The sequence below is a fragment of the Bolinopsis microptera genome, chromosome 3 (assembly GCF_026151205.1).
Source record: "Bolinopsis microptera isolate Bmic1 chromosome 3, MBARI_Bmic_1.0, whole genome shotgun sequence".
In the NCBI taxonomy this organism is placed as follows: domain Eukaryota; kingdom Metazoa; phylum Ctenophora; class Tentaculata; order Lobata; family Bolinopsidae; genus Bolinopsis; species Bolinopsis microptera.
This window is the reverse complement of record NC_087074.1, coordinates 13,483,649-13,511,325: the sequence shown is the minus strand read 5'-3', so window position 1 is coordinate 13,511,325 and position 27,677 is coordinate 13,483,649. Positions and strand designations below refer to the sequence as shown.

The following is a 27,677-nucleotide window of genomic DNA, read 5'->3' as shown; positions in this document are numbered from 1 at the left end:
CCTGAACACATCTAATTACATGCCTTTTATGGACCTAATGGAGAATCCATTATCTGAAACACGAGATCGTCAGGTGAGGTCGTTGGAGTGCTGACATGCTATCTCGTGACCCTCACGTGGCTCATTAGCCATGGCTCAAAGGAAATATTTTCCAATTCTGACGCTCTTGCAAACTAGGAAAGAGCTATGTTGAGGAAGAAATAGGCAAGAGACCACTCTATCTGCAGTTTTAATACTTTCAACACTACTATATAACAAATAATTTGAGGTAAGATTAAGTTCCAATGTGTAACTGGTTCTCTCAGGAGACCAGACCTCACATCTTTTGGTAAGCCTTCCTTCAGGAGGGCTCTAATGAAACGAATAAAGATAAAACAAAGCTAACAGCTGCCGTGTCATGCTCATCCTTTGAGAGGGTGACCCTTTTTTAGGAGCAGGTACCCCTAACTTGGCTCATATCTTTGGCTAAAAATCGTCATCCTTTCACCAAGATCTTGGTTTTTTGGTTCAGGGAAAAAAGCAATCCACAGTTCTGGGCAATACACATTGTGTACAGCTATTGGATGTACTCTGGGCAGTATTGGGCTGCATCCTGAACACATCTAATTACATGCCTTTTATGGACCTAATGGAGAATCCATTATCTGAAACACGAGATCGTCAGGTGAGGTCGTTGGAGTGCTGACATGCTATCTCGTGACCCTCACGTGGCTCATTAGCCATGGCTCAAAGGAAATATTTTCCAATTCTGACGCTCTTGCAAACTAGGAAAGAGCTATGTTGAGGAAAAAAAAAAAGAAACCCCCAGGTTTTTAAATTTTAAAAAAAAAAAAATAATTTTTGGGGAAATTAATTCCTTTTTTTTTTTGGGGGGAAAACCCCCCTTTTTTTTTTCCCCCCAAAAAAAAAAAAAAAATAAAAAAAAACCCCCTTTTTAATTTTAATTTTTTTCCCCCCCCCTTTTTTTTTTTTAAAAAAAAAAACCCCCCCTTTTTTTTTTTTTTCCCCCAAAAAAACCCCCCAAAAATTTTTTAAAAAAAAAGGGGGGGGTTTTTTTTTTGGGGGGGGGGCCCCCCCAAAAAATTTTAAAATTGGGGAAATTTTTAAAAAAAAATTTTTGGGGGGAAAAAAACCCCTTTTTTTTTCTAAAAAGGAATTAAATTTCCCAAAAAATTTTCCCAAATTTTTTTAAATTAAAAATTTTTTTTTTAAAACCTTTTTAAAAAAATTAAATGGGTTTTAAAAAAAATTTTTTTTTTTCCCCCCCCTTAAACCCCCTGGCCCCTTTTTTTTTTTTTTTTTTTGGGTTTTTTTTTATGGGGAAAAAAAAAAAAATTTTTTTTTTTTTTTAAACCTTTTAAAAAATTTTTAAAAAAAAAGGGGGGTTTTTTTCCTTTTAAAGGGGCCCCCCCCTTTTTTTTTTTTTTTTTTTTTAAAAAAATTTTAAAAAAAATAAAAAAAAAATTTTTCCCCAAAAAAAAAAAAATTTTGGGGTTTTTTAAAAAACCCCCAACCCCCCTTTTTTTCCAAAAAATTTTTAAAGTTTTTTTTTTTAAAAAAAAAATTTTTTTTTCCTTTTGGGGGGCCCCTTGGGGGTTTTGGGCCCCCCAACCCTTTTTTTTTTTTGGCCCAAAAAACCCTTAATTAAAAAAAAAAATTTTTTTTTTTTTTTTTGGTTTTTTAAACCCCCCTTTTTTTTTTCCCAAAAAATTTTTTTTTTTTTTTCCAAAAAAAAAGGGGGGGAAAATTAAAAGGCCAATCTTTTATTTTTTTTTAAACCCTTTTTAAAAATTAATTTAAAAAAAATTTAATTTTAATTTTCCCTAAATTTATGTTTTTGAAGCCAAATGAAATGTCTTCAGTTTTATAGGGGTGATTATTCATTTGAAACAAAATAAAATGTCAGTTCAAATAAAAAATGTTTATTGTACTCTTTTATCTTCTGCTTTAGCCACATGATACATTTGTGTGTGCATTATAACTGTTCTTTTGGGGTATTGAATTATCTATTATGTTTACTAATAATTTTTTTCTTAATTGTATGACTATTTCCATTACTGAGACGTTTTTAATATTTAATTTAGGAGGGTTTTCGAAATTTTTATAGGACTGGTTCACAGAGTGAACAGATTCCAGATTTATATATTTTTAAACTGATATTTAATAAATGATTAAAAGAAATTTTAAAGTTGCCATTAGATCCAAAAATACACCCATTATGCTCACTTAAAAACAACTCTAAATCAGTAGGCTGTCACTCTATTAATGCACCACACCGCTACCTCCACTGCACTAATAGTTATACAATAAATTCTACAATCCTAATTTTGTATCGTTATGGAGACCGGTGTTCATACAAAACATTTACTAGGTTGCCGTTTGGTGTGAGCAATAGCGAACAGCACGCACACTCCTTTGCCCCGTCAACCTATATCTAATCTATTTAAAGAGTGACAACCATACTGCACATTGAATTAGGATTCCGTTAAATATCAAATTGATTTATTGTAAACTTGTTTAATCTGTAATAAATGGCATAAAATTGAAATTTTTGTTTAACTGAATTTTTGTTTAACTGAGTTGGTTTTAATTCTTAATGAATATTACTGGGCGGCGCGCAGCCTCTCAATCTGCCGAATCTCAATTATGTTATGATTGCTTGGGATCCTCAGGTAATTATTATTATTAAATCTAAAATAGTTAATAATTTAATTAATTATTAACGGGCCCCTTATTGTGGGCAATAACATACGCTTTGAATTATATAAACAAATTTGAGTCTATTTTTCCGAGTTTGCTAATTGTCTCTTTAGATCTGTTTTGGTCTTTTGTGGGAGTTCCCACATCTACTGGTTGAGAATGCTCATCCTAACATTCATGATGCTTGACTGCTTTATTGACCCGGGCAGGCACCGAGGGCAGACATCCCAACACCAGTGTGTTGGGACATAGAGTTGGTCTGTTTCAGGATGTGTTAGATCCCAGAGAAGCCGCCATCTCCTCTACTGCTTTAGCTCAGGGGCAGTATGAGCCCTGGTTTCCTGCCACATTGGTACCTCTGAAAGTACAGAAACGTGGTGGATTTCGGGGTCCTGGATCCTCCCTCTTTATTCTTTAAGGTGTTATTATTTCTCTGAGATGTTTGTAGAGTCTTTGTTTTTTAGTCTTTCTAGTTGGCTAAGTCCTGGAGAGATTCATTCTGTCCCCAGGGGTGAGAGTTATCTGAACCAACTGCATGCCCCTACGATTGCGTCACCACTGGTGAGCAAGCATTTGTTTGTTGTTTAGTTGTGTTGAAAGGGAACATTACTTGATTAATTCATCCATTCGGATTTTAATAACAATGAGCTATGATATACAGTTCATCTTAGATTATTATTATTATTATGTGTTACATGCGCACCAGGATTAGATTCTCAATCCTCAGGAGCACCCTGATAGCGGTCAGGGGTGAGAGAGGGAGACGGCAATCGTATACATTGCCAGTCAGTGTAACTTCGTTTAACTTGATACCTGCCACCATGGACTATGAATGTTTCTAGACACTATCCTTTTGATATTGAGATATTGGTATTTCAGATCACGTGTACATCGTTCCTTTTTTACGACACAGTAATTTATTGACACTCACAGCTATAATTTTAATCATTGAATCAGTATTTTTATCTGTGCTCTGCGAATGCATCACATGAATCAGTTTTTTAATCTATTAACTTATTACACATTTGTGCTCTGCTTTAGCATCACTTGACTATTTTTTTTTAAATTGTTTGTTCAGGCCATGACCTTATAGTCAGCCAATTGGCCATTGCTATATTATGTGTATATTGTTTGAATATTCTTTTCTCATTAAGAACTGTCAGTAACAACAAGGAGACCAAGATACTTGGTGTGATCTCAAAGATCAAAAACAGTGGGCTGCTCCTAGACAAAAACAACTTCTTATTCGGGCACAACACGAGTAAAAATCTGGACAGCCGAATAATGGACTACATTCACAGCAGCTCACCACTCTTTGCGAATATCCAAAAGATCATGGGTGGTGACAGTGGTGAGGCCTGTCGTTTCTGCAACAGCTTCGATGATTCTCCTGTACAGTGGCGTAACGTTGCCTGTTGGCGCCCCCCTGCCGAAAAGGCGCCCCCCTGTTGGCGCCCCCTCCCCTTTTGGTGCCCCTCCCTAAAATTGAACAAATTAGGTGATTTTAGAAGATACGTCGGTAAAAATCTCTAAAAAAGTGTGTATCTAGAGCAAAACGCGCAGTTTTGCTAGTACTTTAGTTAAGTTTTCGAAATTGTCCCACATTCAAACGACGATTTGGCGCCCCCCTAAGACGGCGCCCCCCTGCACAGCGGGGTCAGCAGGGCCCTTCGTTACGCCACTGCTCCTGTACACCAGCTCCTATTGTGTCTGGAGGTGCAAGACACCAGTTACCTGCAGCTAAAAGAAGAGCTGGGTGGGGCTGACTCACATTCCTATCTAGATGAAGTGTTAACAAAAAGCAGCACACAGAAAGCATTCATTAGAAGAGTCGAATTTCTTTGGGGACAAAATGATGCTCTCTAGGATTTATCCAACTAAACTAGAAAGATCATAAAATAAAGACTCTGCAAACATCTCAGAGAAATAATACCACCGTAAAGATTAAAGACTAAAGAGGGAGGATCCTGGACCCCGAAATCCACCACTTTTCTGTACTTTCAGAGGTACCAATGTGGCAGGAAACCAGGGCTCATGCTGCCGCTGAGCTAAAGCAGTAGAGGGGATGGCGGCTTCTCTAGGATCTAACACGTCCTGAAGCAGACCAACACTATGTCCCAACGCACTGGTGTTGGGATGTCTGCCCCCGGTGCCTGTCCGGGTCAATAAAGCAGTCAAGCATCATGTATGTTATAAGAAATTGAATGCTTTTTGTGTGCTGCTTTTTGTTAACACTTTATCAAGATAGGAATGTGAATCTGCCCCACCCAGTTTTTCTTTCAATTGCAGGTAACTGGTGTCTTGCACCTCCAGACACAATAGGAGCAGGTAAAATGAATGGTGCAGGTAAAATGAATGGTGTTAATTTTTAAAAAGGGGGGGACCCCAACCCATGTAGCTGAGACACCTCACAGCAAGTAGACCAAAGTGGCTCTTGCTTGTTGGTGCGTCAACTACCCACCGAAGCGGTGGGTTGGGAGTCCCCCCTGGGATAATTTCGTCCGTAAAATTATATACAACATAAAATAGTACAGTAAAATATCAAAATTTACATAACACATAAACAAATCTAGGAGACCTCAAAGCTCGTCTTCTGGTGGATGAGGTTGAAGGAGATGTCATGGTGTTAATATAGTGTTATGTACACACATACATTTGACATTGTAAAATGAAGATGTTTGATCCTAAAAGTATTTTATTGACGAAGCGAAATAAGCTATATTAAATTTGTTTTAGAAATTTTATTTTTTTAAATAATCGCAGCCAAAACGCAATAATATAATGTATATAACATTAACTCAGTTACATTAAATACCTTAAATTGCAATAAGATTATTTAGTAATATCATTACAATGTGCAACGAACCATTATTATCAAACTAAATATACGGTGTGAGCATTGAAACTTTATGCTATTATATATAAACGGCAACATGGAAAGAGATGCGACCGAAATATGACAGTGTACAATTGATAATTGATATGAGAATAAAAACTGCGCAACAAAAATTTGTTAAATCTCTTTATTGCAAATTTCTAAATCATAAATGCGCGGCGACATACTTTGAAATCCAAATAAAAATTATTTTTGATCCAAATATTAAGCAAAATTATGGCATAGGGCAAATGTTGTGTAAAAATGTAATGAACAATATAGTAGAGGCTCTAACGGGCAAATAAAGCACTCTTCTGCTGGAGCCCCTAGGCTCCTAAGATGATTGTTTTATGGACTAGTAAGTAGTGCCGCATCGATAGCCAATCTCAGATGCAACTATGGAGGCTGTATGGCCATGTGCTGACGGTTATTTGCTTTTTCCCGCGCACCTTACTAAATTTGCTCTAACCCATAACCAGAGCGTCCTCTCGCTTGCAGTAGCGCGCGACCGCCAAAGCATATATATTATATATTCAACTTGTGAAATAAGCGCGTCACTGGTCACGCAGTACGCGTATACACATGGCTATGTGAATTGTTAAATCACATTGACCATTGTTAATAATCTGGCCCAGCGCTTGACGGATGTTACTCGTCTAAATTTCTTCGAAGTTGCATGGCGCGCGCCGCTTTTTTCTCGAAATGTTATGGCCCGATGGCACGAGCTAGGAAGTAGCGCGCGCCGGGCCAGATCATTAACAATGGTCAAGCCCAGCACGCGCTACTTCGTAGCTCGTGCCATCGGGAACATTTCGAGAAGAAAGCGGCGCGCGCTACTTCGAAGAAATTTAGACGAGTAACATCCGTCAAGTCGGGATTTGAGAAGTGAGACATAAAATGTTCAACCGCAAGTTGACGCTTTTAGTACTTGTAGGTTTACAACCTACCAGGTACGGTGTACGAGGAGGGCCACTAATAAAAAATATAGCACTTTCGAAAAAATATACATTTTTTAGTATGAAATATATAGAAAATATAGAAAATATAGAAAATATATAAAATATAGAAAATATAGAAAATATATAAAATATATAAAATATACAAAATATATAAAATATACAAAATATATAAAATATACAAAATATATAAAATATACAAAATATATAAAATATACAAAATATATAAAATATATAAAATATATAAAATATACAAAATATATAAAATATATAAAATATACAAAATATATAAAATATATAAAATATACAAAATATATAAAATATACAAAATATATGAAATATACAAAATATATAAAATATAAAAATATAGCATTTATAAAAAAACATACTTTTTAAAAAAAAGTACTTTTTTGTAAAACGTACATTTTTTGTAAAACGTATATTTTTTAGTGGCCCTCCTCGTACGACTCGTGTACGAAAAGGGCCACTAAAAACGTACGTGATACGCGCGCAGTCACCTATTAAATTTGCGTATGGAGTTCGCGGCTCGACAATATTTGCCAATAGATGACAGCCAAACCTCACCATATGCTTCATGCATTAGAGGCCGATAGTGGCAGAATGTACACTGTCGCCGATGTAGACAATTTTTATTCCTAATGTTATTTTATTAAACTAAGACTCGTGCTGATTAGGCCCGTCAAGTATAGAATTTTCAAAGTCTATTGTAACGGCTACTTCCCCTGTTGTCTAAGAGCTCATTCAGATATTTTCAAATAGGCGGTGGTATCATTCCGGGATCAACCATGGGAAGGGTTTTGCAAGTTCCCCTCATTTAGGTTGGTACGCAGGAGCTTTAGCTGGAGTTTTGTCTTATATTTTAAAGGTTTTAGAGGTATGTATCGCAGCATTGCTGTACTATTCTTTGAATAGTTTCAATTCAATTAGGTTTACTACCAGCGTGTACGTAAAATATTACATGTTTTTGAGAATTTTCTTATATTTCCGATGTAAGATAATATCAAATTTGTCCGAAACCAGAAACTGGCCCGAACAAAGTGTATCACCCGGCAAGGGGCCGTTAACATGTTACGTAAGCGTATCTCTGTCTATTCTAAATACATAAATCCTTCCCTCCCGAGTCCCGAACATAAGCAAATTTAGACATTTTATAGAGGAAATGTATACACGTTATGACAATACCAGGCCCCCCTCTTGGCGTTCACAACATGTTAACGATCGCTACCGCCGTATTTTAGTGCTTTAGAGACATAACAAGTAAAAATGATTTCTTTGAAAACGCACAAACATAGTTCTGTATAAAATACAAAATATAGCTCGAAATAAATCGAAAGTTACTCTCAAAGTTAGCTATACTGTAAAACACCTTAAAATGAATTTCAGATCATTTTAGTTTGTAGATTAACATCTGAATTCTAGAATCGTTTAATTATTCAACAAATTTATTTACAAATCCTTAATACTATAATCATATGTATAATATTGTTGTGGTACTACAGTCACTTTCGGATTATATCCCACTTTATTGGCATATCAGTTTCCTACCTGACACAATAAAGTACTAGCATTTTGATTCTGATTATATCCCCTTTCGGGTTTTATCCCGTTGATAACTAATATCCGTTTCCTCCCAAAACGGGATATAATCCGAAAGTGACTGTACTCGAAACTTTTTAAGACGAAAAAACTTTCTGGATTCAAGAATTTTCGGCGATCCGCCTTTATCAGATAACTAGCGCAAATTTGTGTTGATGAAGTAGATTTGTAAAGTTTAAACCTTTACAAAACAAATTTCCGCTAATTATCTGATGAAGGCGAATCGCCCAAAATTCATGAACAAAGTTTCTGTCTCGAGTACCGCAACAAGATTATGTTTATCTCCGACAGGGCGATGCTTGCAAGAACTGAATATGTAATTAAACTAATATAAACAGTTAAATATACACCATTTCTTAGTTACTAAAACGCTTCTTCCTGAGTCTAGAATGTTACTTGCAAGTTCTGAGTTCATCTTGACTGATTTAGTTTGTTCTCACTCGACTAGAATAATCAAATATTGTGTCAAAAGTATCGGGATCAGCTGTCGTAGTTTACAGACTATAAAACATCGCTGTAGAGAGTTGTACGGAATTGTGGATATCTTGGCAGTATAAATCGTCAATCGCATCATTCGGATATCTTAGTACCTTTTCCTGAAGATATACAAAGTTCAAACTAAATAAAAGCAATTCTTTAGCTTTTAAACTTTTGGGGGGGGGGGGGAGGGCAAGCACATCTTTGCCCATCAATGCCAATGCCGTTTTGCCAAAAACTGGGAACGTTTTGTGGCATAAATGGGCATGCCCATGCCCATTTTGCCGATCTCAGGGTCAAAATCGTAAAATCATGAAAACATTGTTTTATACCATACCCCACTCAGCTAAAATGGGGGGGGGGGTCCAACCCGGGCTTTCCCAAAAGTCACCTGTCGTAGCTCCACCACCTAGTCCGAGGCCCGAGCGCCAGCCCGAATGCCAGCCCGAGTGCCAGGCCAGGCCCCAAATTCAGCCCCTGCCCGAGCCGAGCCCAGCTCCTCCCAGCCCGAGCTCTTTCCAGCCCCAGCCCAAGCTCCTCTCCTAGCACAAGCCGCAGTCCGAGTTCTTCCCAGCCCAAACTACAGCTCCTTCTGAAACGTTGAGCAATAAACTCCCTCGTGTTAATTTTCTTCTTTAAAATTATACAGAGTGTACCGTACTTGAAAGGACACATTTTACTTTGAAAGTTAGCTTGAATAAGTTTGCTTGAATATGGCAATAAAGATTCAACTGATTAATTAACCATGGTTTCACCTTCCATAAGAAATCTTCTGTATTGATGCAGGTGTCGACATGTAGACAGTACTGAGTACAGTGCTGTAACCAGTAATCGGCCCTGTTCCGTTGGCACGTTTCTAAGCACCAATCTTCCTACAAAGAATGTGAAAGACCTTTAATTACTTAATTCGAAGATACTGTAGTATGTGATTTTCAAATTTTTCCCCCCTTTTTTTTATGCAACCTGTTAACAAAACTACTTCAATAAAACCTAGGGTAAAATCACGAAAAAAAATGTTTTTTGAAAATTTAATTTTTGCTCCCTTTAAAACTTTTTTTAAATTTGGGGGGCCAAAACACGACGGGTAACAAAAAGGGGGAAAATTCCCAATTCCCCCCCCCCTTACTAATTTAAACCCCCCCCCCCCAACCCAAAAAAAAAATCCCAAATTTTCCCCCTTTAATATTAAAAAACCCCCCCCCCAAATTTAAAAATGGGGGTTTTTGTAATATTGCGGTTTTTTCCGTGGAAAATATAGGGCCCCAAAAAAACAAAACGGTTCATGATTTAAAAAGGGGGTTACCCATAAATCTGTTAAATTTTTAAAATACTTAAATTTGTTTAAAAACCCGGGCCCCCTAAAACAGGGGTTGTCCCCCGTAAATTAAAAAAATGGGCTTTTTTTTAATGGGGAAAAAACTCAAAAAATCAACTATGCAAGTTTCGTACAGGATTTTTCCCAAGCCGAAAAAGGTTTAAAGATTACAATTCCCTATTAAATTATGTTTAAAATTTTCCAACGTTTTTTTTTTGGGTTTATCAGTTTAATCTAGAAACCATGACTTTAAAGGGCCCCTTTAAAAAAAAACAACATAAAATCGTGCAGTCAAAATGATTTTTTACTAGTAAAAAAAATAATTGCCCCTTTTTAAAGGGGGGGGGGGGGGGGGGGGGGGGGGGGGGGGATCAGTGATTACTGAAAGACAAGGGGGGTGCGAGTCTTTCGGTTTAAAAAAAATCAGTAAGCCCCCCGGGAAAAAACTGGGCAAAAAAATTTCACCCCCAATATACGGAAAATTGGCTTAAAACCCCGTTTTAGAAGGAAATTTAAAAATTTATTCGCTGCCGGCGTTTTCGAAAAAAAAAATTTAAAAAAATTCGAAATTTTTTTGGGTTTGTTTTTTTGTACATATTTTTTTGATCTTGGTGAGTTCTAAATCGGTCAAAGCTAAAAAAGGGGTAAACGAATTTTTATTTCGAACGTTTTTGGGGGGTTTTCCCGCTTTATCAAGTTATATACGGGGGGTTTTTTTTTAATTTTGGGTTTCCCCCTCCTTAAAATGGGCATGCTTATTGCACAAATAACATACGCTGTGTTCCCATCTGCCCCGGTAGTTGCAAGTAAAATTTTTTAAAAAAGTTTAAAATTTTTTTTAAATTTTAAAAAAAAAAAAAATTAAAAAAAATTTTTTTTTTTTTTTTTTTTTTTTTTTTTGCCCCCCCAAAATTTCTTTTTTTAAAAAGGGCCCAAATTCCGGGGGCCAAAAAACCCCCCTTTTTGGGTTTTTGGGGGGGGGTTTTTCTTTTTTAAAAAAAAATTTAAAAAAACCCTAAAAAAAAACCCCCCCCTTTAAATTTTAAATTTTTTTTAAACCCCCCAAAAAAAAAAAAATTTTTTTTTAAAAACCCCCCCCAAAACCCCCCCCCCCCCAAAAAATTTAAAAAAAAACCCCCCCCCCCAAAAACCCCCCCCCCCCCCCCCCCCACAAAAAAACCCCCCCCCCAAAAAAAAACCCCCCCCCCAAATTTTTTAAAAAAAAACCCCCCCCATAAACCCTTTCCCCCCTTTTTCCCCCCCCCAAAAAAAAAAAACCCCAACCCCAAAAAAAAAAAAACCCCCCCTTTAAAAAACCCCCCCCTTTTAAAACCCCCTTTTAAAAATTTTTCCCCCCCCCCCCAATTTTTTTAAAACCCCCCCCCCCCCCCCCCAAATTTTTTAAACCCCAAACCCTTTTCCCCCCAAAAAAAAACCCCCCCCCCCCCCCCCCCAAAAAAAAAATTTTTTTTTCCCCCCCCCCCCTTTTTTTTAAAAAACCCCCCCCATCCCCCTTTTAAAACCCCCTTTTTAAAAATTTTTTTTTCCCCCCCCCCCCAAAAAATTTTAAAAAAGGGGCCAAAACCCCCCCCCCCAAAAAAAAAAATTTTTTTCCCCAAAAAAAACCCCAAAACCCCCCTTTTTTTTTTTTAAATTTTTTAAAACCCCTTTTTCCCCCCCCCCCCCTTTTCCCTTAGGGGGCCCCCTTTCCCCCCGGGCCCCCTTTTCCCCCCCCCTTTAAAAATTTTTTTTTTTTCCCCCCCCCCAAACCCCCCCCCCCCTTTTTTCCCCCCCCCCAAAAAAAAAAAAAAAAAAAAAACCCCCCCCCCCCCCCCCTTTTAAACAAAAAAAAAAGGGGGGGCCCCCCCCCCCCCCCCTTTTCCCCCCCCCTTTTCCCAACCCCCCCAAAATTTTTTCCCCCAAACCCCAAACCCCCCAAAAAAAAAAATTTTTTAAAAAAAACCCTTTTTTTAAAAAACCCCCCCCCAAAAATTTAAAAAATTTTTAAAATTTTTAAAAACCCCCCCCCCCCTTTTTTTTTTTTTTTAAAAAATTTCCCCCAAAAATTCCCCCTTTTAAAACCAAAGGGGGTTTTTTAAAAAAAAATTTTTTTTTTTATTTAAAAAAGTTTAAAAAAAATTTGGGGGGGGGTGGGGGGAAAAAAATTTAAAAAAAACCTTAAAAGGGTTTTGGGGGGGGGGCCCAAAAAAAGGGGGGTTTTTTTCCCCCCCCCCCTTTTTTGGGGGGTTTTTTAAAATTTTTTTTTTCCCAAAAAAAATTTTTTTCCCCGGGGGGGGGGGGGAAAAAAAAAAGGGGGGGCCATTTGGGGGGGGGGGGTTGGGGGGGGGGGGGGGGAATTTTTAATTGGGGGGGGGCCCCAAAAAAAAAAAAAAAAAACCCCCCAAAGGGGGGGAAAGGGGGGGGCCCTTTGGGGGGGGGGGGGGTTGGGGGGTTGGGAAATTTTTGGGGGGGGGGAAAAGGGGGGTTTTTGGGGGGGGGGGGTGCGGGGGGGGGGAAATTTTTTGGCCGGGGGGGGTTTTGGGGGGGGGGGGGGGGGAGGTTTTGGGGGGGGGGGGAAAGGGGTTTTTTAAAAAGGGGGGGGGGGGGGGGGGGTTTATTTGTGGGTTTTTTTTTTGGGGGGGGGGATGGGGGGGGGGGGGGGGGGCTTTTTGGGGGGGGGGGGGGGGTTGGGGGGGGGGGGGGTTTTAAGGGGGGGGGGGGGGGGGGGGGGGGAAAATTTTTTGGGGGGGGGGGTTTTTTGGGGGGGGGGGTTTTGGGGGGGGGGGAAAAAAAGGGGGGGGGGGGGAGGAGGGGGAAAAGGGGGGGGGGGGGGGGGGGCCGGGGGGGGGGGGGGAAAAGGGGGATCCTTTGGGCCCCAAGGGCGGGGGGGTTTGGGGGGGGGGGGAAAAAAAAAGGGGGGGAAAAAAAACCGGGGGGGGGAAAAAATTTTGGTTAAGGGGGGGGATTTTGGGGGCCCCAAAAGGGTTTTTTTTTTTTAAAGGGGGGTTTCGGGGGGGGGGTTTTTTTTGGGGGGGGAAAGGGGGGGGGTTTTTTTAAAAAAAAAGGGGTTTTTAAAAAAAAAGGGGGCCCCCCCAAAAAAAAAAACCCCCCCCTTTTAAAAATAAAAATTTTTTTTAAAAAAAAAAAATTTTTTTTTTTTTTTAAAAAAATTTTTTTTTTTTTTTTTGTTAAAAGGGGGTTGGGCCCTTTTTTTGGGGGGGGGGGAAATTTTTTTTAAAAATTTTTTTTTTTTTTTTAAATTTTAAAAATTTTTTTTTTTTTAAAAATTTTTTCCCCCATTTTTTTGGGTTTTTGAAAGGGGGAAAAAAAAAAGGTTTTTAAAATTTTTTTAAAATTTTTTTTTTTAAAATTCCTTTAAAAAAAAAAATTTGGGGGGGAAAAATTTTTTTCCCCCCCAAAAAAAAAAAAAATTTTAAATTTGAAATTTTTTGGGGAAAAAGGGGAAAGGGGGAAAAGGGGGGGGTTTTTCCCCCCCGGGGGGGGAAATAAACCTTTTTTTTCCCCTTTTTTTTTTTAAAAAATTTTTTTTTTCCCCCCCAAAAAAAAAAGGGGGGGGGGGGGGGAAAAAAAAATTTAACCCCAAACCTTTTTTTTAAAAAAGAACCCCCCCCCCTGGAAAAAAAATTTTAAATTTTCCCAAAAAAGGGTTTTTTTTTAAACGTTTTTTAAAGGGGGGAAAAAACCCTTTGGGTTTTTAAAAAAAAAAAGGCCCCTTTTAAAAAGGGGGAAAAACCCCTTTTTTTTGGGGGAAAAGGAAAGGGGTTTTTTTAAAAAAAAGGGGGGGGGTTTTGGAAAAAGGGGGGGGAAAAAAGGGGCCCCCATTTTTTTAAAAAAAACCCCCCCCCCCCCCTTTCCCCCAAAAATTTAAAAAAATTTTTTTTTTAAAAATTTTAAAACCCCCCAAACAAAAACCCCCAGGCCCAAAAAAAAAAAAATTTTTTAAAAAAAAATTTTTACCCCTTTTTCCCCCCCTTTTTTTTTTTTGTAAATTTAAACCCCCCCCTTTTTTTGGGGGGGCCCAAAAAGGGGAATTTGGGGGAAAAAAAAAAAAAAATTTTTTTTTTTAAAAAAATTTTTTAAAATTTTTCCCCCCCCCAAAAAAAAGGGGGGCCCCCCCCCCGGGGGGAAACCCCAAAAAAAACCCCAAAAAAAAAAAAATTTAAAAAAAATTTTTAAAAAAAAACCCCCTTTTTTGGGGGGGGGCCCCCCCTTTTTTTAAAAAAGGGGCCCCCCCCCGGCCCGGGGGGCCCCCCCAAAAAAAATTTTTTGGGCCCCCAAAAAAAAAAAAAAGGGGGGGGGCCCCCCGTGGAAAAAAGGGGGAAAAAACCCAAAAAGGGAAACCCTTTTTTTTTTTCCCCCTCTTTTTTGAAAAAAGGGGGGGAAAAAAAGGGGGAAAAATTTTTTAAAAAAGGGGGAAAAAACCTTTAAAAAAAAAAAAAAAGTTTTTAAAAAAAAGGGGGGGGGGCCCCCTAAAAAAGGGGGGGGGGTTTTTCCCCCAAAAAACCCCCCAAAAAAAATTTTTGGGGCCCCCCCTTTGAAAAGGGGTAAGAACCAAGTGTTGCATATGAACTGTTGTGCGCGAGCAATCAAACACATACGATTATCGTGCTGCATTTTGGGAGTAAAATTGTGTATTAGGGAAGCGAAATAGAAACAAATGGTGTACGGCATCATGTTCGGCGTCCAAATCCAGTCCGGTCTACTTCAAGAAAGAAATCAAAGATACATTTAATAATGTAAAAAATTTAAAAATGCTAGACCCGGATCCGTGAATTCCACGGGCAAGACCCTGGTATATCTGGGGTCCAAGCCGCGCGCAAAAGTCAGTTGGCAGCCCCTGATCTGTGTCTGGCGCATGTAGACTCGCGCGCTCAGCGCTGCGCGCGCGAAGTATCAGGGCTATTGTAGCCAACCCTAAATCGTCAAAAAAAAATAACACAGTTTCAGTGAGCGCGCAGTCCCCTGCTGATCGAAAATGTCGATTCCTGACCCCTTAATTAGTTAATTACCCTAAATTTGTATTTATTTGGCTACTCTTGACTATTTTGCACGAGGAACATGGTTAGATGAGTCTAGAGGCACATAAATTAGTCAAACCTAGTGGAAATTGATATGCGAACTTTTATTTGTTCATAAGGAACAACGTGATGAAAACAGTTTTCAAATTGACCAAATCTGTAAATAGTTATGGCAATGCGCACAATAAAAATAAAGTGATTTTTTGCGATTTAGGGCTTGCCATTTCCTATATAAATGCGCGCGTATCACGTACGTTTTTAGTGGCCCTTTTCGTACACGAGTCGTACGAGGAGGGCCACTAAAAAATATACGTTTTACAAAAAATGTACGTTTTACAAAAATGTACGTTTTTAAAAAAAGTATGTTTTTTTATAAATGCTATATTTTATATATTTTGTATATTTTATATATTTTGTATATTTTATATATTTTATATATTTTATATATTTTGTATATTTTATATATTTTGTATATTTTATATATTTTGTATATTTTATATATTTTGTATATTTTATATATTTTGTATATTTTATATATTTTATATATTTTATATATTTTGTATATTTTATATATTTTGTATATTTTATATATTTTGTATATTTTATATATTTTATATATTTTCTATATTTTCTATATTTTATATATTTTCTATATTTTCTATATTTTCTATATATTTCATACTAAAAAATGTATATTTTTTCGAAAGTGCTATATTTTTTATTAGTGGCCCTCCTCGTACACCGTACCAGGACGCGCGCCGAGTTGGACTCGATGGATCAACAAATATTTTACGAGTATCACCCGTTAATTTTAGTACACACTCTATAAAAATGCTAAATCACTCCACACTCGTTGCTACATGCTAGCTTCGAGATTAATTTCTAAAAGTATAGGTAGTGCGCCATTGACAGTGAGCCTCGCGTGCCGACTGTAGGATGGTTTTTTAGCGCTAATTTCCGCCAGCACAAAATTTGTTTCTCTAACAAAAATTGGTTAGCTTACAAAACTGTTGTCATATGTTGGGACAACTTAGATTCTGAATTAAACCGAAAAGTTTGATTTTGGGCTAAAGAAAAGATCACAGCTTTTAAACTTTGCAAAGTAATGTCGTTGTCATGACTACTAGGCTCAATGCAGCGTGCGAAAGGTAAAATTGACGTGACGCACGACGACAAATGTGCTGTTGAAAATCTATCACCTCTAGCGAGCCCAGCAGGCGGTAAGGTTTTCTGGGTTACGGCCTTCGGTCCTTTTCGGGCCAAAGAACCATATTTATAACAGTCCATATTTTTACCCCCCATAATTTGTAGGTTTACAACCTACCAGGACGCGCACCGAGTTGGACTCGTCGATGGTCCAATATATGGAACAGATATTTTACGAGTATCACCCGTTAACCCATAACACATAACCAATAACACATAATTTAACCCCGAGTCAAATGTTGTTGTTCCTTTTGGTATATCAGTCATAATATGCTTAACGTTTCTTTCATTTGTAATTCACGTCCAGACGTATGCTTGGAGAACTTCGCCGCGCAAACTATCTATCTTACTTCACATCGATAGGAATTGAACGAAGGGATCATTGCTCTGTTAATTCGCAGAGCAACGATCTGGAAGGATTGACATCATCAATCAACTCATCAAGAAGTATAGTATGCTTACGTTATTGTTTGCTGAATTGAAGCTAGTTCTGGTCCAAAAAGTCTACTATTCCCCATCCTTTCAATTTGAGGGGTTAACTAGGAGCAATTTTAATTTAAATTTCAGATCAGCAACTTCAGATGAATAATCACTTTTTGGACGAGTTTTAACCTTCCTCCCCCTCCGTAAACAGTTTTACACATAGCTAGCTATTGTGTGACCAAAATTATCATTTGGAAACCCCTCCCCCTCCGCTGATTACGTATCCATTTATCACAGAAGGTTTAATTTCTCTTAATATCCTATTATTTCAATTACATCACACAGAAGAAATGAAAGTCTTGGATAAATTGAATAAAAATTAACAAACAACCATCACAGATACATCAAAAATATTGACAAAGAATCAACCTCAGCAGCTCAACTAAATAAAAACGTGTGTAACTTTAAATCAATTTCGAATATATGATTATGTTTACTAGTCTCTGATCTCTAGTATACTCTACTTTACTCAGCGTTTCCTGTAAATTGAAATTATCAACAATCATCTCATCTCTATTAATATCTTTATCACTAAATCAACGGGGCAGTATTCCCAGTATTACTTCAAATTTATTTGAAGTTTTTTATTACTATTAGTGTACATGAGTGTTATAGAACATAGAAGGGAAACGAATTCCGTTAAAATGCCCAGAATCCCCGATTAGAGCTGTACTAAAATTTCATATGTACACAATGAATAATGATAGTGCAGTTGTGATGCATGGATCTTCTTGTGGCATTGGTAAATTTTAGGAGACGTTAGTCGCATTGTGGTCTTGCAGTAGCAAAAAGCATCAGTCACATACTCAAAGGCCAATATAAGCGCTTCATTTTCGCGAATAAAAACATTGAGCATGTCATGCTCATACATGATTTATGTCAACAAAAATAGGATTTGTGGAAAATGAGGAAATTTTATTCAAGCCCTAGTATTACCGTTGCGAAGAATATGTACCACACATCACATCCAAACAAACCTATCAAACCGCGTAGGGCCCTCGATCCAAGAGTGGTGTACTAACCTTGTCTTGTGTTTCTTGTCGGGCGAGGGAGAGGAGTACTTGTAACCGTAGTCTGATGATGAAGAGCTGTCTTTCTTCTTTCGAGTTTTTGTCTTCTTTTTAGTTTTCCTATCTGATGATGAGCCACTCCGAGACGAGGATGAGGATGGTGAGCGACGCTTTTTTGACGATTTGGTCTTCTTTTCGACTTCCTTGGTTGCTTTCTCTATCTTCTTGTTAAGTTCTTTTATCTTCTCTTTCTTAGAGGTTTTATCTTCTTTCTTAGATTTTCTTTCTTCTTTACTTTTTGACTTATCATCTTTCTTACTCTCACGTTTTGAGGATTTTTCCTTCTTCTCCTTCTTTTCCTTATCCGGTTTTGACCGACGTGAAGATTTTTCTTCATCATCTGAGGAAGAAGACGACCGACGAGACTTTTTTCTCTTACGACTTTCATCTGGGCTGCGATGACGAGATTCGGTCTTTTCATCGCGTGACGATTTTTTAGACGTTTTCTGTTTTGGAGTCGACAATTTGCCTTCGCTTTTGGATTTATCCGAGTTTTTAACTTTCTCAGACTTAGAGGGCTTACTCTCTGATTCTTTCCTCGATTTGGAATCAGTCGGAGATGATTTTGATTGTCTACGTTTTGCCGAAGAGTTTTCCTTGTTGGAGTCTAACTTTAAACTGATAGGAGTAAGAGGGACGGGAGGCGAACTAGCGGACAACTTCTTCTGCCGATCATTGCTGTCCGAGCTGGAACTATCAGACGAACTGTCAGAGTCCGAGCTTGACTGGTTTTTGTATGACACTAGATCTGAAAATATGTTACTGTCACAATGTAGTTTCAAGTTATTGTGTTATTACGACCGATAATGTTATAAAATTTGTTCAAAATCAATGAGGATGAAATACAAAAATGTCTTCAAGCTGAAAAATCGATGCTCACCTATTCCATTAGATCCATTTTTTACTTTACTCTTGCACAATTCATCCAGTTGCCTAATAGCTGAAAGAAAGTTCAAGTAAAGCACAAAGCTGAGAAATGTACAATTCAAAACAAACATAGAGACTGAGTTAAAGCAACGAGTTATTTCTTTAAACGAGTACGCTAAATATAAGACTATTTAGGCATTGCTAACTGCTACGACTATGTAGCTTATCCTAATAGTCAGATTCTCAATGTAAGCATCTGTATTTCGGCAACTTAATAGAAGTACTCGTCATTAAAGCACAAATTTTGTTGCATTCTGTAATAATCGTTATATCCTAAGTAATAATCCCATCAAATACACCATTGAAACCACATGGGCATTGACCAGCAAATAACTCGAAAACAAACCACTAAATCATTCAAACAAACAAACCTTGCTGCTGCTGAATGCACTCCATAACAATCGCCTTAAGTTCAGAGTTGGTCACCTCCAGCAGTATCTCAGTCAGAGAACGTTTCACAAACAGCACCTGAATACAGTATGTTCTGTAAGTTCGGTTACAAAGACGGTGTAGGCACGGTACAGGCACCTGGTGTGTTGTGATGGCTTTCACACCTAGTGTTTAACAATGGTACGTGGGTAACTAGGTCAGAGTACTTGATATTACGTTTCATCTAGGTGGTACTCTAAACGAAAAGGATATAATATACATATTGTATGTATTGCATTGTACATTAAGCGTTCACAACGCAACGGTTATGATTTTAGTAAGAATCTTGCAAAATATTCACACTTACAGGATCCATTTTAGGTTTTATTTCATCTGGCTCATCTTCTGATTCAACTTCCTAAAAAAAGTGATGTAAGTTATGAGAAATATGTTACATGTTTGTCAAACTTTGAAAATTCTTTCAACATCCAATAGACACTGGGAGTATATTCGTCCACATCGGGCGACATTTCACACGTAGAATTTAATGTTTTGGTTCCGAACAATTTTTCTAATGGCACGGAAAGTTGTTTGTAATAACATTCAGGTAGTCAAGCTATCCTGACACCATAGGATTTTATTTCTCAGAAAATGTACCTGGATACTCCTATTAAACTAGTAAGACCTTTCGACCTGATGTCAAGTTTGCCAACGAACTGTTTGAACAGATCGAAGTGAAACCACGGTATGAAGCTGTCAGGATTGGAATGAGATCAGCCGACAAGACCAGACCTATCAAAATATCGGTCACAAATTCCAATTATGTCCACGAGATATTATTGAAATCGAAGAACCTGAGACGGAGTCAGCACCACAAAACAGTTTACATTTCTCCAGATCGGTCACCTGAAGAGCAAGCCAGACAACATCTGCTCGTTTTGGAGATGAAAGGTAAGGCAAAGAAGGACTTGAAGAGACGATATTATATCAGAAGTGGTATTATTTGTTGTGAGGAAAAGATATCAGAGTGAACGATATGTAATTATGAAGTGTTTCTTTTGTTTACCTTAACGGGTGATACTCGTAAAAATTCTAATTATATAAGACCGTTGACGAGTCTAACTCGGCACGCGTCTTGGTAGTTTTTAAACCTTATATGTGACATATTTGTAAAGTTTTTGTGTGAAATAAAGTACATTGGTTCTTAAATTTTTATGAGACCCCAGTTTATATATTAAAAAAAAAAACTTTCTGCTCTGAGGAAGAGAGAAAGTTTTTTTGGAGAGCCGCTCAGACATGGGCACCGTATTGTGTAAATTATTTAAGTATATTTTATGCAATATCTTTGTCGCATAAGAGCGGGGTAGTAAATACGGTGTTTCGTTTCGTTTCGTTTTCGTACCTTGTAATTACATCCTACAAAAGGCAAGGTACATGTCTCTGAGCAGATTAGAAAATCCCCTGGATCGGGTCAAAATACTCTTGTTACACCTTACAAAAGATCTATCAAGATTCAAGATCACTCCTAAGCATGTCTTAGGGAGCGTTCACATGTGACGTCAGCAGCCGAGGGGGGAGGGGGTTTGGAAATGCTGAGCCTTGCTGAATTTTGCCAAAAATTGTTGCTTCAAATAAATTTAATTAAAAATAAAACTTCACTAATTTCCTTAATATTAGTACTTTAGTGTTACAATCAATCACATATTAATTTTCCTACCTAGACCTCCCGTAAGCATTTATATACCTGGACCCCTCGCAGGCTGACGGGAAGGGGTATGTATTAAGGGGGAGGGGTGGTCTGGTAAATGCTGAATTCATTAGGGGGGGGGGGGGGGGTCTTGCTGACAGTTGCTGACAGGCTATTATGTTCATAAACATAGAGATGCGGCGGAATGACAGGCTGAGCGCCGCTTGAACTATTGATAAATTAGTTCAATTTCTCTCGGGCCGGGTTAACGAGAAGTTAAACCATCAAGGTTCGTGACTATTTTTTGTATTGTAACGCGGAGTTATACCGTACATACGTAACCAAATTTCGTTCGTGTGTACACGGCTGTTCGCGTGTACGCGCGAGCTTTACTGCCGACTAGAAAGTTGTACTTTATATGCAAAACGGTATAAAAATTGTGTGCTTTTGTAGACTTTGCGCGCGCCGCGCAATGTGTGTTTTATTCGTGCAAGAATATTCGCAGAATCGACTTACCTCCCATATCATTTACATGACCATTGGTATAATAACTCAAGACCTCTTGCCCTGCTCAACCCTGATGAGTCCAGCAGATGAACATTCTAACCATTTACCTATGGATTAATTTAACTACCAGGGAACAATAACATGAAAACTATTCAATAATCCGAACCTTTTCGTCAGCTGAGCTAGCATCAGAGTCAGCAAGGACACTGTAACCACTGATTTTGTTTCTCTGTATAGCAGCTGTACTCCCTCTGTTAATCATCGCATCAAATCCTGTCACGTCGGTAGCTTTAGGTCGTCTCGTCAACTCGGTGTTATCAACTTTACCCTTGTCAATTTTACTTAGACCATCGCGTATCCAAGCAGGAAGTGCTTTTCGTCTCGCAGGCTCGGCAATTCCCACTGAAAAGGGAGATATTAGAGTTTTTGTTGTTGTTTTTTTAATATAGTAAGGGGAAAAGTGGTCGATTTAAGGGTTCCGTTGGATTTAAATGTTCACAAGGATTTAGCAACGGAATATGGTAGTTAGAACCCCTACGAACATAATTAGACTTGTCACCAATTTTGTTTCTCGACAGAAACACCACTTTTTACCACTTTTTACCACCTTTGTACCACCTTTCTAGTTTGCCAAATATCTTTAGTTGTGAACGTCGTAGAAGGCTGGAAATTAACCTAGAATGTTTATCTTATCAAGGAGTAAAACTTTTATAAGAAAAATTTTTACATCGGACAATCAGCTAATTAGATAATTACCAATTAGTTAATTACCAAAAAAAGTGAAAAATTTTTATTGGCTCAAAATGATTAAAATCGTTTGAAACACGGAGAAATGTAGTTTTTAGAAAAACTTCAAAACTTTTTCACTTACAAATTTTTTTCGAGACTTATAAAAATTTCGAAAATTTGAAAAAAAAATTTCCGCCAAAAGTGATCGAATTGCATGAAACGTGGATAAAAATGCTTTGCAGAAAAACTTCGAACCTTTTTAGATTGGGGAATACTAAAATCATCAATATTTGAAGTTGGAGTTCAGTAAATCTCTGCATATTTTAGTAATTAGGAATAGCTTAGCGGAAAGGGCTGAACCTGAAAAACGTTAACCACACAATATTAGAGTTTTATAACTAATTACAATACAGCTTTATCAAATTCCACATAAAGAAACAGCACAAAAGGACCGTTTAAGATCGAACCAATTTTACCAGCTGTATACTATCATTTTATTGATTTCAATGATCAAAACCTCTCTGTACCGTCAATCTTGCCAATCTATACCGGGTATCTGAATGTACCGGACCTCTTCTTTGCCTCTATAATAATTAGACCCAGTTGTGCAAGAAATGCGATTTCTCACAGGGGCTTCTTTTAACTGTGCACCTTTTGTCACTCCCGCAAGAGGCCCGGTATTATAGGGGGGTATAGGAAGTGTAAATATACCTTCCATCATCCACTGTGGCTTTTTTGTGTTTTGAATGCACATTGCACATGCCGCTTCGTTTGCTATGCAAGATACCTCGAATAACCCCCATATGTCATTGCCAGGGTCGGGATAGAGCTGGAGATAGCATTGAGAGGTTGCTAGAAATAACTAGACTTAGAATAAAGTCTAGCTATCAGATTATGATGAAAGGTTGTTAAGCTTAGGGGTGGGCGACAATTGGCCCCCCGACAATTGACCCCCGACAATTGACCTCCGACAATTGACCCCCGGAAATATAATTTAATACAATTAATCCTGACCCTGACCCTGACCCTGACCCTGACCCTGACCCTGACCCTGACCCTGACCCAGGACCCTAACCCTAACCCTAACCCTAACCCTAACCCTAAACCTAACCCTAACCCTAACCCTAACCCTGACCCAGGACCCTGACCCTAACCCGATCAATTGACTCCAGTGTAATTACATGGGGGGTCAATTGTCGGGGGGTCAATTGTCGTACTAAGCCCTAGATTTTGCGACAATTGACGCCAGTGTAATTACATAGGGGGTCAATTGTCGGGGGGTCAATTGTTAGGGGGTCAATTGTAGCGGTACAAAGCTCAGGACGGTGATCTTGATAGGTCGGATAGCTGTACCTGATTGGTTCCAGCCCACCGTGTCGCTTGGAATTAAGTTCTCACCCCAGGCCACCTCTTCCAAAAATGCAGTTACCAGAGCAGGAAACTCTTCTTCCTCCTCTTCTTTCAACCCAAACACAAACAGGTTCCTGCTCCTCTCCTCCTCTGCAGCCACAATCTTATCTCCTTCTTCGGCGTTTTACTGTTGCAGACTGTATCACTTGCACTGTTCTTTTGCAGTACTCCTGCACTGTTACACTGTAGCTCTGTGTCCCTGACTCCACCGTGCTTTGCACTGCCCCTAAACTGCAATCTTAAGTAAGTTTAGTTCCGGCACTCTTTGGCCATTAAAATAACCAACCCCAATGAAACCCCGTGTAGCTACGTTCTGCTACCTCCATGCTAGCACCACCCAGCTACCACCAGTTTATTCTAAGTCTAGCTATTTCTAGCAACCTCTCAATGCTATCTCCAGCTCTATCCCGACCCTGGCATTGACATATGGGAGTTATTCGAGGTATCTTGCATAGCAAACGAAGCGGCATGTGCATTCACAACACAAAAAAGCCACAGTGGATGATGGTAGGTATATTTACACTTCCTATACCCCCCTATAATACCGGGCCTCTTGCGAGAGTGACAAAAGGTGCACAGTTAAAAGAAGCCCCTATGAGAAATCGCATTTCTTGCACAACTGGGTCTAAATATTATAGAGGCAAAGAAGAGGTCCGGTACATTCAGATACCCGGTATAGATTGGCAAGATTGACGGTACAGAGAGGTTTTGATCATTGAAATCAATAAAATGATAGTATACAGCTGGTAAAATTGGTTCGATCTTAAACGGTCCTTTTGTGCTGTTTCTTTATGTGGAATTTGATAAAGCTGTATTGTAATTAGTTATGAAACTCTAATATTGTGTGGTTAACCTTTTTCAGGTTCAGCCCTTTCCGCTAAGCTATTCCTAATTACTAAAATATGCAGAGATTTACTGAACTCCAACTTCAAATATTGATGATTTTAGTATTCCCCAATCTAAAAAGGTTCGAAGTTTTTCTGCAAAGCATTTTTATCCACGTTTCATGCAATTCGATCACTTTTGGCGGAAATTTTTAGTCTCGAAAAAAATTTGTAAGTGAAAAAGTTTTGAAGTTTTTCTAAAAACTACATTTCTCCGTGTTTCAAACGATTTTAATCATTTTGAGCCAATAAAAATGTTTCACTTTTTTTGGTAATTAACTAATTGGTAATTATCCAATTAGCTGATTGTCCGATGTAAAAATTTTTCTTATAAAAGTTTTACTCCTTGATAAGATAAACATTCTAGGTTAATTTCCAGCCTTCTACGACGTTCACAACTAAAGATATTTGGCAAACTAGAAAGGTGGTACAAAGGTGGTAAAAAGTGGTAAAAAGTGGTGTTTCTGTCGAGAAACAAAATTGGTGACAAGTCTAATTATGTTCGTAGGGGTTCTAACTACCATATTCCGTTGCTAAATCCTTGTGAACATTTAAATCCAACGGAATGCCACTTTTCCCCTTACTATAATTTGTTTCCTTCTTATGTTGACCACGCGAGTCGCCACTGATGAGGGGTGGCTGTATGTTGGTACTCGCATTTTACGTGGCTTAATCATAGTATCAACAACAAAATAATATTATGTGAATACCACATTCTTAAAATAAGAGAAATACCACAAGAAACTACCTGAGCAAGAGTACAAACACAAGATACAACAAAGGGTGAACATTGAGTGTTTAGTCGTGGCCAGAAAACAGAAAATACAAAATAACAAACCCAGCAACCATCAGGAGGATAGGCATGGTTTATCTTTTAAACAAAACAAGACTGGAAAGCAGTTGAAAAGAAATGAGAAGCTTTATTTATCAATACGTCAATTAAAAACAAGATAAGATCAGAACAGAATAATAAGCCATCTCACATTTCTTCAGAGATACCAGACAAGTAATCAGTTTAGGGGCCATCCATAAATTACGTCCATTAGGGCTTTACCAAATTGGTAGACGTAATTTATGGATGGCCCCTTAACAGAAAATTCACAACGAGTCCTTTACAATCGCACAAATATAATTGCGAGTACTTACTCTGCATCTCCTGTTGTATTGCAGGGGGCGGCAATCTCTCTTGAAAACCTCTACTTATCGGAAGGGTGTGTGTAGGAGGCGGCGGCAGACCTCTTTCTTCGGACTGAAAAAATTGTGGGTTTAAAATTAAAGTTTTTATAATTCTTAGCATTTCTGAGGGACTATTTTTTGCGAAGATCCATGATTATTTTTAATGGTTAATGATTTGGTATCCATTCATAGTTCAACGTTTTTGTTGTGAATTCTTAAAGTTAGTTTTTGTCAACTTTTGACAGGGATAAAAGAAACTCATAATTTTTTAAACAAATTCAATCGAGACAACTTTACAGATCTTTTCAAACATTAACATTTCAATTTCTAGTTTTCCCACAGACAAAGTTTGGTACGTATCTCAAAACTCTTTTATCGCTCATTCCTACAATACCGCAACTTAATAAAACCAAACGCCGATCATTCAGTAATTCCTGTAATGATCATCAAACGGTTACTGTTATAAATTGAAAAATAAAAGATAATTTCTACTCACATGTTTGGTGAAAGGGACCTGGGTATTAGGAGGATAACCTTGTGAATACTCATCTGAGAAACCTTGCTCGTACGACTCACCACCGCCACCAGCTGGACCTACCGCGCCGCCACCGCTTGCTGCCCCAAAGTACTGCTCGCTGTACGCTGCTGCGCCACCTTCCGTCTGGAAACCATTGTACCCCTCTCCGTAGAAACCAGGATATTGTTCACCGCCACCCTGTGAAGTATTCAGTGGAACATAGTTACCAGAGAAAGTGTTGGAGTTGTTGTACTTGTAGGCAACACGAAGCTGGTTCAAGGGAGGGTGGTCAAAGTGTGGTACTCAGATTGAGAGATATACTTACATTCCAGGAGTTACTATTATATTGAACTTCCAAAGCAGGGTCTGTTACTGCCGACCTTTTAGAAAATGTGGTTAGATTGCTAAGCTGACAGCATCTGTTAAAACAGTCAATACAAATTGTAATTCTACGTATCAGAAAAAAAAGGCTGTTGATTGTTCAAATCTCGATTGATTGCTAAGGTATTTTTAGTGTCTTTTAAATGTTGATTTATACGTTGACAAAAATACCATTCGTTTGATTGGGAAACATCATTGGGCATGGCATCCTCCATTTCAGTTTCATTTTCCACAATATCTTGAAACTGTTGAGGAGGGGGCGGTGGAGGAGGCGGAGGTGGTTTGGTCGCTTGTTCTTGGGCCCATGCTGCTGCTTTAGCCGCCCAATCCACTGAAAATATACTCTTTTGAAAGAGTGGGTCAAATCATGCCCACTATCGAGGCGGGTAGATAGAACATATAAAATACATCACATAACATATTATAATATATCATACATCAAATACCTAAAAATATTGAGGCAAAAGATCTTTAAGTGGACTAATTTATGGATCTGACAATGCTTACCGCTAATAAACGTGAGGTGACGCACTTGGCGAAATTGCAAATTCCACGTTAATCTAACCCGAATTACTGTATCTAAATTAGCTTATTATCCTACTCTCTCTACTATTCCTACCATCTCCCTCATCTCTTTAATGCACAACTAATGGGAATTCGGAGATACCTATACTGTGGACAAAACTTTTACTATGAAAAACATCATAATTAAAATATCAAATAAATATGCAATGCGATTTAATAATTTTAAATAACAGAATAATCCATGTAACATCTCGAATGTGTCAACAATTAATCTTTCCAGCACAAAATCTGTCGCTTCTCACATACTAAAAGTATACCATAGTAACATAACACGGTTCGTTCTACGTGTTTTATGCCAAATATTGTCATCTGATCTAGATATCATCTGATCCAGATATCATTTAGTCTACGGATCATAAGAAGATAAGCTTTTATCTACCTGGTGCAGGCTGCGAAGCCAGTGGATCTGGGTTCCACGTTTTCCACATAACAAATACTTATTGATAGAGAATTGAGTTGTTGGACAACTTTCCGTTAACTGTAGGATTTATAAGTCAGCGCACGGATGTAAAAGTTTGCTCACTGAGAGGGTTATTTGTCAAGCCTGTGATGTTTGATGTTATTGATATTTCTTTCGTCTGATGCTTGTTAATAAATGTAACAGATGTTTTTTCAAATGTCTTCAAAGTTACCCAAACTCACCTCAGTTAGGATGTCCTGCTAAATTGTATGACAATTCTCACCTTTCCAGGATTATTTTCATGTGCCTAACAAAAATGTTTCGTATTATGGGTGAAGTTGATTTATGTTGCTGTAACATAACAATC

At 38.1% G+C, this 27,677-nt stretch overlaps 2 protein-coding genes and 1 long non-coding RNA gene across 21 annotated transcripts in view; 1 reads left to right on the top strand and 2 right to left on the bottom strand.

Moving 5' to 3' along the window:
- The first annotated feature begins 237 nt into the window (after nt 1–237).
- LOC134812127 (androglobin-like) overlaps nt 238–27,677 on the top strand; it is a 77,060-nt gene continuing 49,620 nt past the window's right edge. For all 19 annotated transcript variants that reach the window (XM_063819340.1, XM_063819338.1, XM_063819336.1 and 16 more), the window contains exon 1: nt 238–268. The gene's annotated coding sequence lies outside the window, so the exon portion shown is untranslated. The remainder of the gene's footprint in view (nt 269–27,677) is intronic.
- LOC134812793 (uncharacterized) lies at nt 8,477–9,484 on the bottom strand. The gene is made up of 3 exons (XR_010159959.1): nt 9,381–9,484; nt 9,017–9,217; nt 8,477–8,744 (listed from the first exon to the last, which is right to left on the bottom strand). It is a non-coding gene; the product is annotated as an uncharacterized LOC134812793 (long non-coding RNA).
- Nucleotides 16,973–27,630, bottom strand: LOC134812201 (arginine/serine-rich protein PNISR-like). The gene is made up of 12 exons (XM_063819448.1): nt 27,553–27,630; nt 27,290–27,388; nt 26,497–26,656; nt 26,270–26,324; nt 25,924–26,142; nt 25,398–25,500; nt 21,395–21,630; nt 19,402–19,452; nt 19,037–19,133; nt 18,619–18,678; nt 17,691–18,486; nt 16,973–17,147 (listed from the first exon to the last, which is right to left on the bottom strand). The coding sequence occupies exons 2-12, from the start codon at nt 27,336–27,338 to the stop codon at nt 17,138–17,140; spliced, it is 1,836 nt and encodes a 611-aa protein (XP_063675518.1). The 5' UTR covers nt 27,339–27,388; nt 27,553–27,630; the 3' UTR covers nt 16,973–17,137.

Excerpts from the sequence above, each read along its gene's own strand:
- LOC134812201 (XM_063819448.1), bottom strand. The coding sequence starts at position 27,338 with ATGTGGAAAACGTGGAACCCAGATCCACTGGCTTCGCAGCCTGCACCA. Across the intron at positions 26,325-26,496 it reads GTTTCCCAATCAAACGAATG|GTCGGCAGTAACAGACCCTG; the intron begins GTATTTTTGTCA and ends ATTTTCTAAAAG. Across the intron at positions 21,631-25,397 it reads AATACAACAGGAGATGCAGA|TGGGAATTGCCGAGCCTGCG; the intron begins GTAAGTACTCGC and ends CTCCCTTTTCAG.